At 32.2% G+C, this 17,597-nt stretch overlaps 1 protein-coding gene across 2 annotated transcripts; it reads right to left on the bottom strand.

Annotated features, from left to right (window-relative positions):
- Nucleotides 1-2,488: 2,488 nt before the first annotated feature.
- LOC131609371 (disease resistance protein RUN1-like) lies at nt 2,489-6,405 on the bottom strand. Of its 2 annotated transcripts, XM_058881058.1 has the most exons (4): nt 6,103-6,405; nt 5,472-6,027; nt 4,237-5,344; nt 2,492-4,032 (listed from the first exon to the last, which is right to left on the bottom strand). In XM_058881058.1, exons 2-4 carry the CDS (start codon nt 6,023-6,025, stop codon nt 3,847-3,849), a joined length of 1,848 nt encoding a protein of 615 aa, XP_058737041.1. In that variant the 5' UTR covers nt 6,026-6,027; nt 6,103-6,405; the 3' UTR covers nt 2,492-3,846. The 2 variants fall into 2 exon arrangements, with proteins under 2 accessions (XP_058737042.1, XP_058737041.1); XM_058881059.1 differs by having other exon boundaries at nt 2,489-4,032; nt 5,472-6,405.
- Nucleotides 6,406-17,597: the final 11,192 nt, after the last annotated feature.

The following is a 17,597-nucleotide window of genomic DNA, read 5'->3' as shown; positions in this document are numbered from 1 at the left end:
GTCTTTTGTCATTATTATCTCTCCTCATGTCACGTAACATTAAATGCTTTTCATCATTTACTATCTTTCAGTTTTTTTTTTTTTTATTTATACTCTTCAAACGTTTCTTTTCCCTCTCATATTTCTCTCTCTCTGCATTCGGTTTCTTTTTCATCTCTTTTTTTTTTTTTCATATCATAAACCCTAGCAGTTTCCAATATCTGAAAGTTCATCATGAATCCATCGTCAAGCTCTGGGAATCAAGACAATGATAGGAAACAAAAGAGAAAGGCATCTGCTGAACCAGAAACCAAACCTAAAAGAGTTAGGATCTCCTATGACCCTCTCAAAGTTTATCAACCCTTTGACGGTTCCCGTCAATCACCTCCCTCTTCAAAGACCTCCACCACCTCTTCCTCCTCATTCATCCTCTCGGAACCACCTTCTTCACCATCTGATATCTCTTCTCCTTTAACCCCTCCATCAGATATTTCTTCATCCCTCTCATACCCTTTTCCCACCAGATCACCTAATCCCTATAGTGTTGCTCTTCCCGACTCAAGGTTCACTGTCATCCCTCCAACCCCTACCACTCAAACATATCTGGAGCTTTTACATGCTGATGTAAATGGCTGGTTGGAGATTCTAGGTGCTGCTCACCTTAATCATCTGGATGAGTATGCTTCAAACAACCTCTGGAATACCTTTCGTCAGGATTTTCTGGATAAGGCTACAGACACTCAGAGAAGGATTATGTCTGAAGCCCCTGGTGTTCGTGGTCTCCGGTTGGAAGTTGGTGAGAGCAGCCACCACTGTCTCATCAGGAACAGAGGCGTTCTTGAAGAGAAGATACCTGCAGATGAGTTGGAAGAAGAAAATCTCTGCAGAGATATCGTGGTGTGGAAACCCCGGTCTTCTATGCTCTGGTTTCCTGTGCTGACTGGAGACTTTCAGTGGCTGTTCAACTGGTTCAGAATGAACCCTTCTGAAAAAGCACCTCTCATGGTCTTTCCAGTAGTGGTTTATCGTGCTGAAGTTGCTAGTCCTACTCCTCCAACAAACCTAGCAGCTATTCTTCAAGCATTGGAAGATGGAACTTCTGAGCTGCCTGAACCAGAATATGCCAAGGCTCCTTCTGAGTCAGACTCAGATGAGGAAATGGGAGATGCACAAGCTGAAGATCTTCCAGAAGCTCACCCTGCTGAGATTGCTGTCCCTCTGGGCAGAAATACTGGTGCTTCTTCTTCTGGTGAAACCTCAGCTCTGATGGAGACCTTGGAAACTCTTCATCAGAATCAAGCTATGCTGGCTTCTCGTTTGGACGCGCAAGAAGCAGCCAATGCTGAGTTTCGTTCCTTCATGACAAGGCAAGCTACAAGCACTGACGGGATTCATGATGTTCTGGCGCGGATTTTGCGTAGGCTAGGATCTTAGGATTTGGTCTTTGTTGTTGCATCTGTTTTCCTGCATTCCTGTCTTGTAAACCTTGTTGTTTATCAATGAAAAGTTTCTTTGTGTTTTACATTTCAGTAAATGTTTTATTTGTCGTTTTATGCATCTGATTTTTTTTTTAAAATATTCTTTTTGATGTTATGACAAAAAGGGGGAGAAGATAAATGATAAATGATTTGATTAATCTATCAGTTGCTGGGTAAAGGCTCCCACACATTCACTAACAAGAACTGCAAGTTCTACATGGTTTGAGTGTTTTGCAGGTACAGAGAAGTGAAGTGAATCTTCAGAAGCAAACACAAGAAGCAAAACCATAAGAAGCGTTATTCTGTAAAAGGAATAAGCTCTTGGAAACTGAAGCAAGCTGAGTGCTGTCAAGCTTCAGAGATCAGAAGCAAGAAAGAAGAATGAATCAGAAGCACTGATAATAGAATTTGAATATCATTGTCTATCCTGTTCTGACAAAATTCTATTTGCTATGATACATATAATGTTATGGCTCTGATACATTATTTGCTCTGATACATTATTTCAGCCTATATGGCTCTGATACATATAATGTGTTCAAACATACATTTTATGTTCTAACTCATTCATGCTGACTTTTGTCGTTTAGTTTTTGTTCTGTAACATTTCAGGATGTAGAGATGCTCTGATGATGCTCTGGTACATTCAACAATGTTCTGATACAAATCTAGCATGAAGTGATGTTGGTAGACATTCAAAGTTCTGAAGCTATCCGAGGGAAGCAGAAATCAGAAGATGTGAATGTTCTAAAAGATCCAGAAAATTCAAATTCTGAAGCTGTCCTGAATGGAAGCAGAAGTCAGAAGCTGTGAATGTTCTGAAGATCAAAGAAAGTCAAGTTCTGAAGCTGTCCTGAATGGAAGCAGAAATCAGAAGCTGTGAGTGTTCTAAGGATCTAAAGAAATTCAAGTTCTGAAGCTGTCCAATGGAAGCAGAAGTCAGAAGCTATGAATTCTCTGAAGGCAGAAGCTTATATGATCGTCTCTACCGAAATAATCAGGGAAGTCTTTTATCAAAGTTCTTCGAGTATTTATTTCAGGGGGAGATTATTTATCTCAGGGGGAGACATATTCATATGCTTATGCTATAGCTGTGTAATTTGTCTTTTGCCGTCTACTCTTTCTGATCGCAAATTCATATCATTTATATATGTTTTTGTCATCATCAAAAAGGGGGAGATTGTTAGAACAAGATTTGTTCTTATCAATTATCTTAGTTTTGATGATAACAATAATATGAATTTTGCTTAAGATAATATGGTACTCTAATCCATTGCAATTTCCCTTTCAGGAAATATATATAAAGAGTACGCATGATTCAGCGCTCAGAAGTTGTATCTCAAATGGTTCAGCATGCAACATCAGAACATGGTCTGGCAAGACATCAGAAGATGGTCGAAGCAGAATCAGAACATGGGTCTATGGAAGCATCAGAAGAACATGAGATCAGAAGCACTGAAGATCAGAAGATGGTATCACGCTCAGAAGCACTTCAAGATCAGAAGATGCTATGCACCAAGCTGTTTTGACTCTGATGATATTCAAACGCAGTATTCACAAACATCAGATCAGAAGGAAGTACAGGTGGCAGACTACGCTGACTGACAAAAGGAACGTTAAAAGCTACTAGAAGCTACGTCAGTAGACACAGCGTGAACAAGGCTCGAGGTAGTTGACAAAAGCGTATAACATTAAGTGCAATGCTGTACGGAACACGCAAAGCATTAAATGCATTCAACGGTCATCTTCTCAACGCCTATAAATATGAAGTTCTGATGAGAAGCAAGGTTACCAATTCTTAACAACTCTGAACGAAAATAAACCTGCTGAAACGCTGTTCAATCAAAGCTCATAATCTTCATCAACTCACTACATTGCTGTTGTAATATTTTAGTGAGATTAAGCTTAAACGTTAAGAGAAATATCACAGTTGTGATTATCGCTTTTAAGAAGCATTTGTAAACTCTTGAATAGATTACATTAAGTTGTAAGGAACTAGAGTGATCAGTGTGATCAGTATACTCTAGGAAGTCTTAGCAGTTGGCTGAGCAGTTTGTAACTAGAGTGATCGTGTTGATCAGAATACTCTAGAGAAGTCTTAGGAGTGAACTAAGCCTAGAGTGATCGTGTTGATCAGTAGACTCTAGAAAAGTCTTAGAGGGTATCTAAGCAGTTGTTCCTGGAGTGATCAGTGTGTGATCAGAAGACTCTGGAAGACTTAGTTGCGGACTAAGTGGAAAACCATTGTAATCCGTGCGATTAGTGGATTAAATCCTCAGTTGAGGTAAATCATCTCTGCGGGGGTGGACTGGAGTAGCTTCGTTAAGAGCGAACCAGGATAAAAATAATTGTGCAATTTATTTTTATCGTCCAAGATTTAAAGTCACACTTATTCAATCCCCCCCTTTCTAAGTGTTTTTCTATCCTTCAATTTGCGGCTTCCTGAAAACTTTGAATGATATAATATGAGCACTTTCAAGTTTTTCAATTTTGCTAAATCTTTATCCGTCAACGGATTGAATTCACAGACATCCTTCTTCTGATTTAGAATTATGGCTTTAGCTTTTACTGGTCCCTGAAAAATTAAGAATAAATGTATTATAAAATAGAATTAAAAAATAAACGATTTAAATGAATTATACCCCAAGAGAATAGTCATGAGCGGAAATATAAGGTCTCTAAGTTAACGAGTTGTTTTTCTGAATTTGTTTTGTACTTTACCATAAAAGGCTAAAATAAAGGAAATGGAAAACATAGAGTCTATAGAAGGATATATTACCCGTTTTGTAATCATCGCATCATACAAATCATTGGGAAGCCACAATCTGCTCCATAATCTTGGCTCATCAGGATGCTGTTCCCGAACACTTTTCTTCCCCAACTCTTGCAACATTTTATGCATATGAATTTCTTGGTTTCTAATGGTTATGAACGATTTTTCAGCAATAAGTGAAAGTCCAATATCAGGCTGCAATCCACAAGCATCTAGAATTCTCCTCACATAATCCTCCCTCTCCCCATCAAAGAAGCAAGCAATGTGCAAAAATATTTCTCTCTCTCTTTGCTCGAGCCCCTCAAAACTTGACTGAAGCACTTTCATGATTCCACTATCTGGATTATTCTCCAATCCTTCCAAGGTAGCTCTCCATTGGGAAGTATTTCTATTATACAAGAAAGAACCCATTACTCTAATTGCTAATGGAAGACCTTGAGCATACTTAAGTACCATACCAATAAGTTCTGCATAATCACTACTAGAATTATCACTACTAAAGGCTTTTCTACATAGAAGTTCACGAGCATCATTATCATTCATCAATTCAACCTCGTGAATTCTATCTGCTCCATACAATTCAAGAATATGCACATCTCTAGTGGTTATGATTATTCTACTTCCTGGACGAAGTAGTTTGGGATTTATGTGCAATTCTTGCAATTGCTCAAATTGATCAACATCGTCAAGAACTATAAGGAGCTTCATGTTGTATAGCCTGTTTAGTATGATTCCAGATATGTCGGAAGAAGTGTATGTTTCCATATTTTTTTCTTCCAGAGTTTGACGAAGAATTTGTTTTTGAACAGCAATAGCACCGCCATCTCTATAAACTCTGCTAACATTCTCGATAAAACAACAAGCACCAAATTGATAGTGATGTGAGATTGTGTCATACAAGACACTCGCAAGAGTTGTCTTTCCTATGCCATCCATCCCCCATATTCCTAAAACTCGAAAATCGTCACCATTTGAGCTTAGTTTTAAAAGATTTTCTAATATTTTTACTCGAGGTTGTATTCCAATAAGTCCATCAGCAATCCCTGCAGAGAATTTCCGACCCAACTTTTCTATTACAGCCTGAACAATATTTTCAATTTCTTTAAATTCTGGCCTGCAAAAGAAATGAAACAACAAAATCATCAAATTATCACTAGAGTAAAGTTGATTATTTAAAGTAATATTTAGAATTTGAACATCATATATAAAATTTGTTAAGAATAAAAGCTTGGTATACTTACTTATCTCTAACATCCCAACCAGCTAACGAAGCCAGAATGGTCATATCTCTCTTCCACGCATCAACCTTGTCCGGATCATGTTTGAATTGGTCGGAATGTAAAATAAAATCACTCTCGTAAACACCATTCTGTTTTCTCACATGATATGGATCAACATCATAGAAAACAGGAAAAACAATTTGTTTCATTTCAGTACGGCAATGAGCAATAGCAAGCATTTCATCCAAACACCAAGTTGAAGAAGCATAATCTTTAGAGAAGACAATAATAGAAATCCGTGAATGTTGAATTGCGTGTAGAAGTTGAGGCGAAATGGATTCACCTTTTTGAAGTTGTTTGTCATCCTTGAAAACGAAAATACCTTTTCTAGTGAGACTAGCATAGAGATGGTCAACAAAGGTGTTGCGAGAGTCGGGACCTCTGAAACTGATAAACACGTCGTATACATAGCTTTGGATTTCATCATGTGCGTCTCTCTGGTTCAGCGTTGATGATTGACTACAAGTCAGTGCCCTCTTTACTTGCGAGCTAAAGTGTTTCCAAGAGACTGGCATATCTGTGACATGAAAATCATCCGATCAATTAAACTAGAAAGGGGAAGATGACGCTAACCTAGCTATCAAGTTCTGACCTGAAAATTGAGTGAGAGTTCGTGAGAATCTCAAGTTGGATTCTATAGGATGGATGATGAATCAATTGAGTGTGAAGACGAATTCATATACTGAAATGGAAAGCCGGAGATGGAAGGCGACGATGTTAGTGGAAAATAAATGCACGACGCGTCTTTTGGAACGAAGAATTAAATTAATCTGGGGAAGAACCTGAAATTTTTCTATAGAATGGAGCCCGCACACCCTGGCCTTCACTTTCCTTCTTCGAGATATCAGTATATTAAGTACTTTCACTTCATACCACTACGGAAGACTTTTCGGTCATGTGGAAAGAATTGAGATTCTTCCTATCTACTTAATATAAATGTAAGGTTGTCATGATGACAACTTTGGACAAAACCCTAACTTCAAAATGATGTGTCACCCTCTCAAAACACTCAAGATGATGTGTCATTCTCTCAAAGCATTCCAAATTATATAAATTTAATAATTATTTAAAAAATCTCCTAAACTAAAAAATATATCTCTTCCTTTTTTAAACATTAATTCTTTACAATTAATTTTTAATAAAAAGTGACATTAATTTTTTTTTATAAACATTATAATTACTATATTATTTTATATTTTATATATGTCAAAATGATTTTTATATCTAACATTTAAAGTCTCCCAAATCATGTTGATAATTACTAAAAAAAATTCCAAATTAAAAAATATATGTTAAAGAATTGAAGTAGATAAAATTTTATAAAAATAATAATTTAAAAATGGAACTAAAGATAAAGTAATAGAATAGTCTAATGTTCATAAGCATTTCATTTTAATAATTTAATAATATAAAATAAAAATATTTTTACGAAAATAAAAATTATGTGATAGAGAAAAGTAGATAAAATATTATAAAAATAAAAATTATTTGATATGATAGTTTAAAGTTTATAAGCATAAATAATAGAAACTATTTTTATTCTCATAATTAATAATTAAATTATAAACAAAATATGGTTCCTGAAACCCACTATATCAATTATTAAATTATCTCTTAATTATTAAATTATTATTATTTCTTTGATAATTATTTCACTAACTAATTTCTTTATTCCACTATCTCTTTTAATTATTAAATTATTATTTTTTGATAATCATCCTACTAACTAATAATTTTGCATATAAAAAATAATTATTTTAATTACTATTTTCAATTTATTAATTATTTATTCTCTTATTATTAGTAGTAGTATTAATGACACTAATAAAACACATTAAACACAATAACAATGAACTAATAATGACTTTTTTCCGTTTTTGTAAGAAAATAAACAAAAATATCAACTCATTAATTGTATGTTGGTTTGAATTATTATAAATTTATAACCATTTTTTAATATTCCATAATCTTAAATTTTAACTTTAATTCTAATCGTTATAATGTATGATTTGAATTATTATAAATTTATTATCATTTTTTTATATTCTATAACCTTCTATTCATTAATTTTTCAGTTATTTTATCCATCTAAATACATTAAAGGTGTTGTAAAAAAAACTTTCTACTCACCTCCTATTTAAATTCTATAGATTCATTATAAATACCTTAGAAAATGATCTTCAGACTCATTTTTTTTTTTCATTTTCTCTTTTAAACTACAAATTTTCTCTTTCAAGAAAGATCCATCCAATCATGATTATTGTTGTGCATATGTACTATGTTTGATAGAAATTTTGATTTTAATTGTAATCACTTTCTAGCAGCAATTTTTGATATTTGATTCCATAATCTATATAATATTTGTTTATAAGTTTTTCTAACTTTCTTTCTTTATTTTCTTTTGTTAGTTAGTATGAATATAACTAATTTTATGTGACCGAGGAGAAAAGATAATGGAGATTCGTTTTGTTGTTTCTATTGCATCTTTAGTGCTGAATAAATCTGTGAAAAATGACATCTTATGTAAGTATATCTCTAGCCATTATATTTGCATACTAAATTTAAAAAAATGAAATGTATTTTGAGACTATTTTAATTATAAGAAACAATATTATATATATTTAAATAAATATTAAAAAATATTATTTATAAATTATAAAGTTAATTTATATTAATATATTGATAATAACAATCTTTTTATATACTTATTTTCATCATTCTATTTTCAAGATTTTTAATATATTTATTCATTTAATAAAAAAAATCATATATAAGATCTTCATTCTAAGTTTTTTTATTTTATATGTTAAATTTATTTCTTCTTGATATAGTTAGAGGAGTTTACTTTTTCTGGCTATAGTTAAAGGAAGAATAAGAAAAGTATTTATTTTTTTTTTTTAATAATTTTGAAGATTTTTCGTTCTTTTTTCTCACTTTCTATTCTTCATTCTTATTATATCATATATGTGATTTGAACCATTACTATTTCATTTTTTATTTCTAAGCTTGAATAACATTTGATTATAAGATGTAATTTGGCATTGACAAAGTCTAACAGTTGATTTGGCTACTAAATTATTTCTGTTTAAATTCTCTTTGCTATAATGAATTAAAATAATAGAAAAGGTATGAAATTTAAAGAATTTTATTTTTCTGTGTTTCTTTTCGTTCCTCATTGTAATTATATCATATTAGGGCCACAATTAATTATAAGATAGAATTTAAAATTGAAAAAATCTAACTATTGATCGGAAGTACGTGGATATCTTATTTATTAAATTATCAATTGTTAAAATACACATTTATAACTTTTATTGTTCTTATTATATATAGAATTGTTATTGCAGTATTGATTTTATTCGTGTAAATGAATTTTTAAAAGTAAATGTATTATATTTCACTATTTACAAAAAAACTCAAATAGATTATAAATTATCTTAAAACATTGTTTAATTTGTACGACCCTTTAATATAAAAATAAAAAATAGTTAGGCATATAATAAAACTTTATCTCTAAAATTTGAATATGAATGTATATATATTTTTTTATACTAATAAAGTAATATATTACAATTCTAATATTTTTACTATTACTTATATCACTATAAATTATTTTTTAAAATTATATTTAATTTTGTTATTTTCCCTTTTAAATAGATGTTATGACTTAAACATTAAACTTTAGATTTATATGATAAGCAAATAGTTAACCAATTGATGTCATTCAATTTAATTTATAAATGAAATTTATTGACTCTTCAATACTATATTAATGTTTGTAACTTTCAGTTATTATTATATTTTATTATAATTATTATTAATATTATTATTATTATTATTTTATTATTATTAATGGGTGTTTTTTACACAATCATTAAATTTTATAACATCAAATATTATTAAAATATTTGAACAGTCAAAAATTAATATTAGCTGAGAATATATAAAAAATGAAATTGAAAAAAAATTCTCAAAAAAAATATATCTAAATCAATGGAATAAAATATTAAAAAAATTATAAGTATATAAAATGATGAATATATAGTGGAATAACTTTATTCTTAACTTAAAAAATTATATGTATTATTTGATACGTGAGTACTGACAAATATTATAATATAAATGGGTTATTATTAGAAATTATATATAATTAAAAATTATATGTTTCTTAAAACTTATTTGAATATAATAAAAACTACTTAAAATTATTTTAACGTTTATATATTTTAAAAAGTTGCTAAAATGTCTCTTTTAATGATTTAAAAAAGATACAAATTCAGTATTTTTAAAATTATAGAGTTTTTTTTTTTTGGTAAGAAAAATTATAGAGTTAAATCACTTAACTACGCACTAAACATCAAAATTATATTAATTATATAGGTTCGTAAATTTTATACAGTTTAAATCAATAAGCATTTTACTACTTATAAATAGTATAATATTTTTATTTATTTATTAAATAAATTAATAAAAAAATATAAAAAGTTACATTAACAAGTAAATATATATTTCAAGTTTTTATTTGTGAAAATAGCCAAATTTAATATATCGTTTAAATGTATTGAAAAATTTATAATTGACAAAAAGTTAATTATCTTCAAAATATTTATCATATTTACACTCTAAAATTATATGAACTCACATTTTAAATAATTTTTAATTTTTTTACAAAATATAATATTTAATACAATTATATCATAATATTTTAAACTTATTTATTCTATAAGTAAATTATCAAAACAACTATTTATTAATTATTAAAAATATTCTTTTGTTAATAATATTCATTTCTTTAAATTTATACATTTTAAATTATAATAGTAATTTTTTTCTAATTTATTGTCTTTCACATTAAAAAAAAAAAGTATAATTGCAAACATAATATAAATGGTCTACAAGAAAATTTTATATGCAAATAAAAAATTAAATATCAACTATTATAAAAAATATTAATTTTATTTCTAATGTACCCGTGCGAAGCACGGGTCGGCGATCTAGTTTCAAAAGTTTCAATTAGGCTATCTTTAGGAAGATAATTTTTGAGCTTATAGTTTATCAATAAAAAGTTTTAAAATAATTATATATTAAATGTTTTTTTAGGTCATTTTAATTTATCAATTAATTGAACCGTTAATTTTATCAAACACTTCAATTAGCTTATCAACTATAAGTCATCAACCATCAATTATAAACTATAAGCTATCATATCAGCCGACTGCTGTTTTTACCAAACAAAGCTTAACAAGTTATTCATACAAGATTCTTCATGGTTCATGAACTAAAATAAACCATTTCAGAAATGTGAATGGGTATGTAAAAATATATTTGCAATCAATTCAGACATTTTTGTAAGAAGTATATAATGAAGTGAATTTTTTTTAGGTATATGTGCTAGAGAAATTAACTAGAAATGAATAAAATCTGACTCTTCTATGAAGTGATGTATGTAGTCGTTAGGTAGGGTCTTAAACCACATCTTGAAAGATCATTTGTGATTCAACTCGAATAGTTTGCACTTTATAACTCCACACGAGTGTAAGAAGCCAAGTCTGATGTACATATGTTGAACGTGATCATTTGGACCTCCCATGCTATTTTGGCTATCCAACTTTTGAGATTTCTCGAGAGTTTTTGGGATTTTACTGCCGAGAATGTTAAATTGTAATTTATAGTGTGGAATAATGTCTGTGTTGAACTAGATTTTGATTTAGTTAGATTTGATTTAATTACACACATATTTGATTGAGTTCGATTTAGTTCCAAAATAGGTATTTTGGGATTTTATTGTTTTTGGCTTTTATTATTTTGGGCTTTTGGCTTATAGAACAAGCTAACCTAAATCTATAAATAGTGGGAGTAACCCCTATTTTAGTAATCAAGTTGTATTCACATAATTTACAGTTGCAAGTGAATAAGAAGTTTTCCACAGTTTGTGGGCAAAGAGAAGCTCTGCAGAAAATCATTGTCTTTCTTTCATATTTTTTCATTGTCATTGTGTGGTAGTAACAATCTTGTTCATCAAGATTGATAGAAATTCATCATAGATATTGGTGGATTTCTAACATCTGGTATTTAGGACCCCGGTTAATTGATTCAAGACAAGAGAATGGCGATGACAATGAATCATCCGAATGGACATTTTCCAGTAACTCTTCCAATTCTGAAAGGAGATAACTATGAGAATTAGTGCAAGCAAATGAAGGTTGTGTTTTGTTGTCAAGATCTTTCGGATCTTGTGAAAGAATGGATAGAACAACTTGTAGAAGACGCGAAGGAAGAACAAAATACTGCACATAAAGAATTGAAGAAGAAGAATTATAAGCTCTCTTTATAATTCATCAATGTCTGAGTCCAGATAATTTTGAAAAGGTTAGCTGCAAAAGAAGCTTGGGAGATTCTTGAAAAGTCTTTTACAGGTGCAGAAAAGGTGAAATAGCTGCAGTTACAAACTCACGAGAGAGCATATGAATTGTTTCAGATGGAAGATAGTGAAAGCATAATTGGTTTCTTCGCTAGAGTCATGAAACTGGTGAATCAAATTAAGGTATGTGGAGAAATGTTGACATCAAGATCGGTTATCACAAAGATCTTGAGGTCGTTATCTCCTAAGTTCGACCACATTGTGGTAGCCATTGAAGAATCGAAAGATTTGTCGAAATTGACAAAAGAAGAGCTTTAAGGGACACTTGAATCTCATGAACAAAGAATGACTGAAAGAGCTGCAAGCAAGTCGAAGAGCGATGTGGCTCTGCAGGCTTAGTCAACAAACAAAAAAAGGTCAAAGGTAGTTGGAATGGAAATAAAAGTAGAGGTGGCTATAACAACTCGATTGGTCGAAGTCAGCAAGAAGGAAGTTGGTCGAATTAGAGAAAATCCTCATACCAAAGCAACAAAAGAGATGGTGTTGCATGTAGAAGAAGACGTGGTGGTCGAAAGCCTGACAAGAGTCACATTTAGTGTTTCAATTATCATAAGTATAGTCATTATTCTACAGTTTGTCCAGAAAAGAAAAATAATCAAGAAAGTGATGCAAAGTTTGCAAAACAAGAAGAATAAGAAGAAGAAGAAGAAGAAGAAGAAGAGGAAGAAGAAGAAGAAGAAGAAGAGATGTTGTTGATGGTCACAACAAAAGATGAGTATAAATTCAAGGACCAATGGTACTTGGATACAAGATGCTCATCACACATGTCTGGAAGGAAAGATTAGTTTGCCAACATAAAACCCTCAATGAAGGACATGGTGAAATTTACAAATGACAATACTCTAGCAGCTGGAGGTATTGGTGATGTTATGATTATGAGGAAAGATGAAAAAAGGTCAGTAATTTCCAATGCGTTGTACTTACCAGACATGAAGAGAAACTTGCTCAGCATTGGATAGTTGGTCGTAAAGGACTACAAGGCGTCGATCAAAGACAAGGTGATGAGAGTTTTTGACGCAAGTGTGAGGTTAATCTTGAAGGCTCATATGTCTCATAATAGAACCTTTAAGATTGAACTCAATATGATGGAGCACGAGTACCTTGCAATTGCAGCTAGCAGAGATGAATAGACATGGCACTATCGACTAGGTCATCTCAACTTCAATGACATCAGAGATTTGAAAAGAAGAAATATAATTTCAAGGTTATCAGAGATCGATATTCCAAGAGAAGTGTATGAGGAATGTGTGCATGCAAAGCAGCACAAGAACAGCTTCAGCAATGATGCAGGAAGCAAGTAGAAGGAAATCCTTGAAATCATATACTCTAATGTATGTAGTACAGTACAGATGGATAATGGAGGTAACAAATACTTTGTTACATTCATAGATGATTTCAGTAGAAAATTATGGACTTACTTGGTCAAGAAGAAAAGTGAAGTGATCGAGATATTTGCCAAGTTTAAATCTATGGTCGAAAGACAAAGTGGGCGAAACTCAAAGTTTTGAGAACTGGTGGTGGAGAATATGTGTCGAAAGACTTCGACATGTTATATGAGAAAGAAGGGATTGTGCATGAGGTGGTTCCACCCTAAATTCCACAGCAGAATGGAACTTCAGAAAGGAAGAATTGAACCATAATGAATATGGTGAGAAGTATGTTGAAAGGCAAGAATTTACCTAAATATTTTTGGGGTGAAGCTGTGTCGGCTGCAACATATATTCTGAACAGATGTCTGACGAAGAAGTTAGAAGGAATTACTCCAGAAGAATGTTGGTCTGGTGTAAATCCTAGCTTGAGTCATCTAAAGTTATTTGGATCTATAGCACATAGACATGTGCCAGATCAATTGAGAAGAAAATTTGATGACAAGTTGAGTCAGACGATCCTAATAGGATATCATTCGACTGGAGGTTACAAGTTGTTCGACCCAGTGAATAAGCAAGTAGTGATCAGCAGGGACGTGATTATAGATGAGCTTAAGGAATGGGATTAGATTGAGAATGTCAAGAAGGATTCAGTGAGAATATTTTGTGAAGAACCAGCCACTGATGTTGAAAGAGAAGAAGTTCGACAAGAAGAAGTCAGAGGTGATGCAGGCCTAAGAAGACCCCGGAGAATAAGAGACATGTATGCAAGGTTGCAATAATGTGTGATTACATCAGATGATGTGGTTGATAACGAAGGTGAGCTCGTACATTACGCTTTCTACGCAGATGTCGAACATGTTAATGCAGCTTAGCCATTGAAGGATTCGAAGTGGGTGAAAGTTATGAATGAGGAAATGAAGTCCATCGAAGACAACAACACTTGGTCACTTATCAAATTGCCTCAAGGCAAGAAGGCAATTGATGTGAAGTGGGTATACAAGGTGAAGTGTAATCCTAAAGGGGAAGTGACTCGACACAAGGCAAGCTTGTAGCGAAAGGATTTCTTTAGAAGGAAGGAATCGACATCGATGAAGTATTTGCACCTGTTGCCAGGATCGTAACAATCAGGTTGGTTTTTCGTCTGGCGAACATGAACAATTGGCACATGTGTCATATGGATGTTAAATGTGCATTCCTGAATGGATCCTTAGACGAAGAAGCCTATGTCGCATAACCAGTTGGGTTTGTGAAACATGGAGAAGAGAGAAAGGTGTACATGCTGCATAAAGCCCTGTATGGACTAAAGCAAACTCCAAAAGCTTGGAATAAGAAGATCAACAGCATGTCAACTATTAACCTGGCGAAGATCCCAATAGCACATGGTCGAAGCAAGCTCAACGAAATGAGGTTCCATTATCTTCGAGAGCAGGTAGCATATGAGAAGATGAACTTGGAACACTGCACAATTGAGAATCAGATTGCAGATATCATAAAGGACAGAGTGTTGGTCGAAATATTGAGAAGACTAAAAGCTATGATGAATGTAGATAGCTTATACATAATGAATTAGATGGTGTGCTAAATTGTAATTCATAGTGTCGAATAATGTGTGTGTCGAACTAGATTTCAATTTAGTTAGATTTGATTTAGTTACACACAGATTTGATTAGATTTAGTTTAGTTTCAAAATAGGTATTTTGGGCTTTTAGAGTTTTGGGCTTTTGGCTTAGAGAGCGAGCTAACCTAAATCTATAAATAGAGGGAGTAACCCCTATTTTAGTAATCAAGTTGTATGCACAAAATTTGGAGTTACAAGTGAATAAGAAGTTTTCCACAGTTTGTGGGCAGAGAAAAACTTTGCATAAAACCATTGTCTTTCTTTCTTTCATAGTTTTTCATTGTCATTGTGTGGTAGTAGTAATCTATTTAATCAATATTGATAGAAATTCACCATAGATATTAATGGATTTCCAATAGAGGATACGCCTAAAGAGCATGTTCCTCCTCTGGTCAGGAACCTGTAATTCCGTGTCGCTGCAATCCCCTCTTTGGAAGTGGTGTGATGGTAAATGATGGGGACAATGATCCCTTGGCAGAGTGTGACTGCCCCCTTTTCCCTAGGAATCATGTGGAGGAGTCTGATCATCTTAATACCTAATGTGATTTAGTGATCTAGGAGCTCATATGAACAGAGAAAAGATGTCTACAAGGAATTATACTAGTGGAATTATCTGGTTGTCGCACAAAAGCTACTTTGCATATAAAGTGGTCACTAGGAGTATCGTACCGTAGATTCTCTTTGATTTAGAATAGCCTTCCAACAAATAAGTTTGAGTTTTGTTGTTGTACTAGGTCGTAAACATTATAGAGAAAAGTCATTTACCCCTTTCAGGATCGTTTCTTGTAGTGACGTCGACATTGTTACATTAGGAGACTAATTGATTAGATTTTTATGTTGTCATGGTTTTGCGAGATCGATCGATAATTCGAATAAGAAGAAGAGTGATTGTCCCAATATCAAGGAGATTATATGTTGGTCGAATTGTAGTAAGAGACAATGGTTTCACGTGGAGATTTGCATTAATTAGAAGACGATTTCTATAGACATACGACACCATTGTTCTATTGTGGAACTAGGAATATAACATGGGAGACAAAAACAAAGTTTTCTTGTAGGGCGTGAATACTTCAAATGCAGTGGAGCAGAGTGAAATTACAAGATTATCACTCGAATGCCCAAGAAAGTGAAGTATTCAATAGACAGAAACAAAGTTTTCTTTATCTATATTTTTTTAAAAGAGAACTTTGATTATAAATTATTAATAAATATTTATTATTAATATTTACACTAATACAACTATAATCAGTTGTAAATTTTGGAGAAAATTTTAAAATGTGACAAAAGTAAAGTATATGTATATTATTACTTAATGAATAATTCAAGTGATGTAACAGGTTACAATTTCTGAAATAAGCACTTTTAGAAAGCAAAAAAGCATTTTATCGAGTTGCAAACCAGTTACACAAATAGTGGTAACCGATTACATGCAGATAAATTTAAATAATTTGTTTTATTTATTACAGTGGTAACCAGTTACCTGAAATGTGGTAATCGGCTACCAGCCCAAGTTTTTCAATTTTAAGTGCTTTATTTTGTTGCTTTTGATTCCCAATCATTGTAACTTACTTGTATAAATACCCTTTGTGGTATAGTGTGCAAATTAATAAAAATTTGACTTCTCACCCTCAATAATTCTCTCTTACTCTAATTCTCTTATTCTCTCACTTCATCTTCTCTACAAACACCAAAAACCTCCATTGATTCACCAATTCAGGTTTTATGTTATAACATTTGGTATTAGAGCCTGATTTTATTGTGAATAATCAAAAGGGAAAGGTTAACAAGTTGAGAAAAGCGCTATATGCTTTGAAGCAAACTCCGATGGCTTAGAATAAATGAATATATGGTTTCCTACTTGATGTAGGCTTCAAGAAATGTGTGTTAGAATATAGAGTTTATGTAAAGTTTGATACAAGTGAAGGTGTGATCATACTTTTTCTATATGTGGATGATTTGTTGATCATTGGCAGGAATGAGTTGAGTATTTCTAAGTTCAAGAGTGAATTCATGAAAGAATTTGAGATGAGTGACCTTGGCATTATGACATACTTCATTGACATAGAGTTTCAGAAGTCAAAAATGGGACTGCTAATGCACAAATGATGTGTTCAAGAGATCGAAGATAAGCATGAACATGAAGAACTTAAAGAACTTGAATTGAGGTTGTGTGTTAGTTGAAAATGAATAATTCAAGTGATGTAACAGGTTACTAGAAGTTGATAACTTATGTGTTTGGAAAAGCGGTAACTCACCCCCACCTCACGTTTTGAGGTCTTTACTATGTGATTTTTTGAAGCTGCAAATGCTAGCTTCCACCTACCGCACAGTGTGACCTAATTTTTACCCAATACCAAACATAGGCAATATGTTACAACTTCTAAGATAAGCACTTTTGAAAAGCAAAGAAGCACTTTATCGAGTTGGTAACTGGTTACGCAAACAGTGGTAACCGGTTACATGCACATAAATTTAAATAATTTGTTTTGTTTGTTATAGTGGTAACCGATTACCTTACCAGCCCAAGTTTTTCAGTTTTAAATGCTTTATTTTGTTGCTTTTGATTTCCAATCATTGTAACTTGCTTATATAAATACCTTTTGTGATATAGTATGCAAATTAATGAACATTTAACTTCTCACCCTCAATAATTCTCTCTTACTCGAATTTTCTTATTC

Source organism: Vicia villosa, linkage group LG6, assembly GCF_029867415.1.
Source record: "Vicia villosa cultivar HV-30 ecotype Madison, WI linkage group LG6, Vvil1.0, whole genome shotgun sequence".
Taxonomy (NCBI): Eukaryota; Viridiplantae; Streptophyta; class Magnoliopsida; order Fabales; family Fabaceae; genus Vicia; species Vicia villosa.
Note: the sequence above shows the minus strand (reverse complement) of the source record. Positions and strands in the feature narration are given on the sequence as shown.

What these genes read in the sequence shown, in the direction of transcription:
- LOC131609371 (XM_058881059.1), bottom strand. Translation starts at nt 6,025, where the DNA reads ATGCCAGTCTCTTGGAAACACTTTAGCTCGCAAGTAAAGAGGGCACTG. An exon ending in GGTTGGGATGTTAGAGATAA is followed by an intron (nt 5,345 to 5,471) that starts GTAAGTATACCA and finishes TTTCTTTTGCAG; the next exon opens with GCCAGAATTTAAAGAAATTG. An exon ending in ATGCGATGATTACAAAACGG is followed by an intron (nt 4,033 to 4,236) that starts GTAATATATCCT and finishes TTAATTTTTCAG; the next exon opens with GGACCAGTAAAAGCTAAAGC.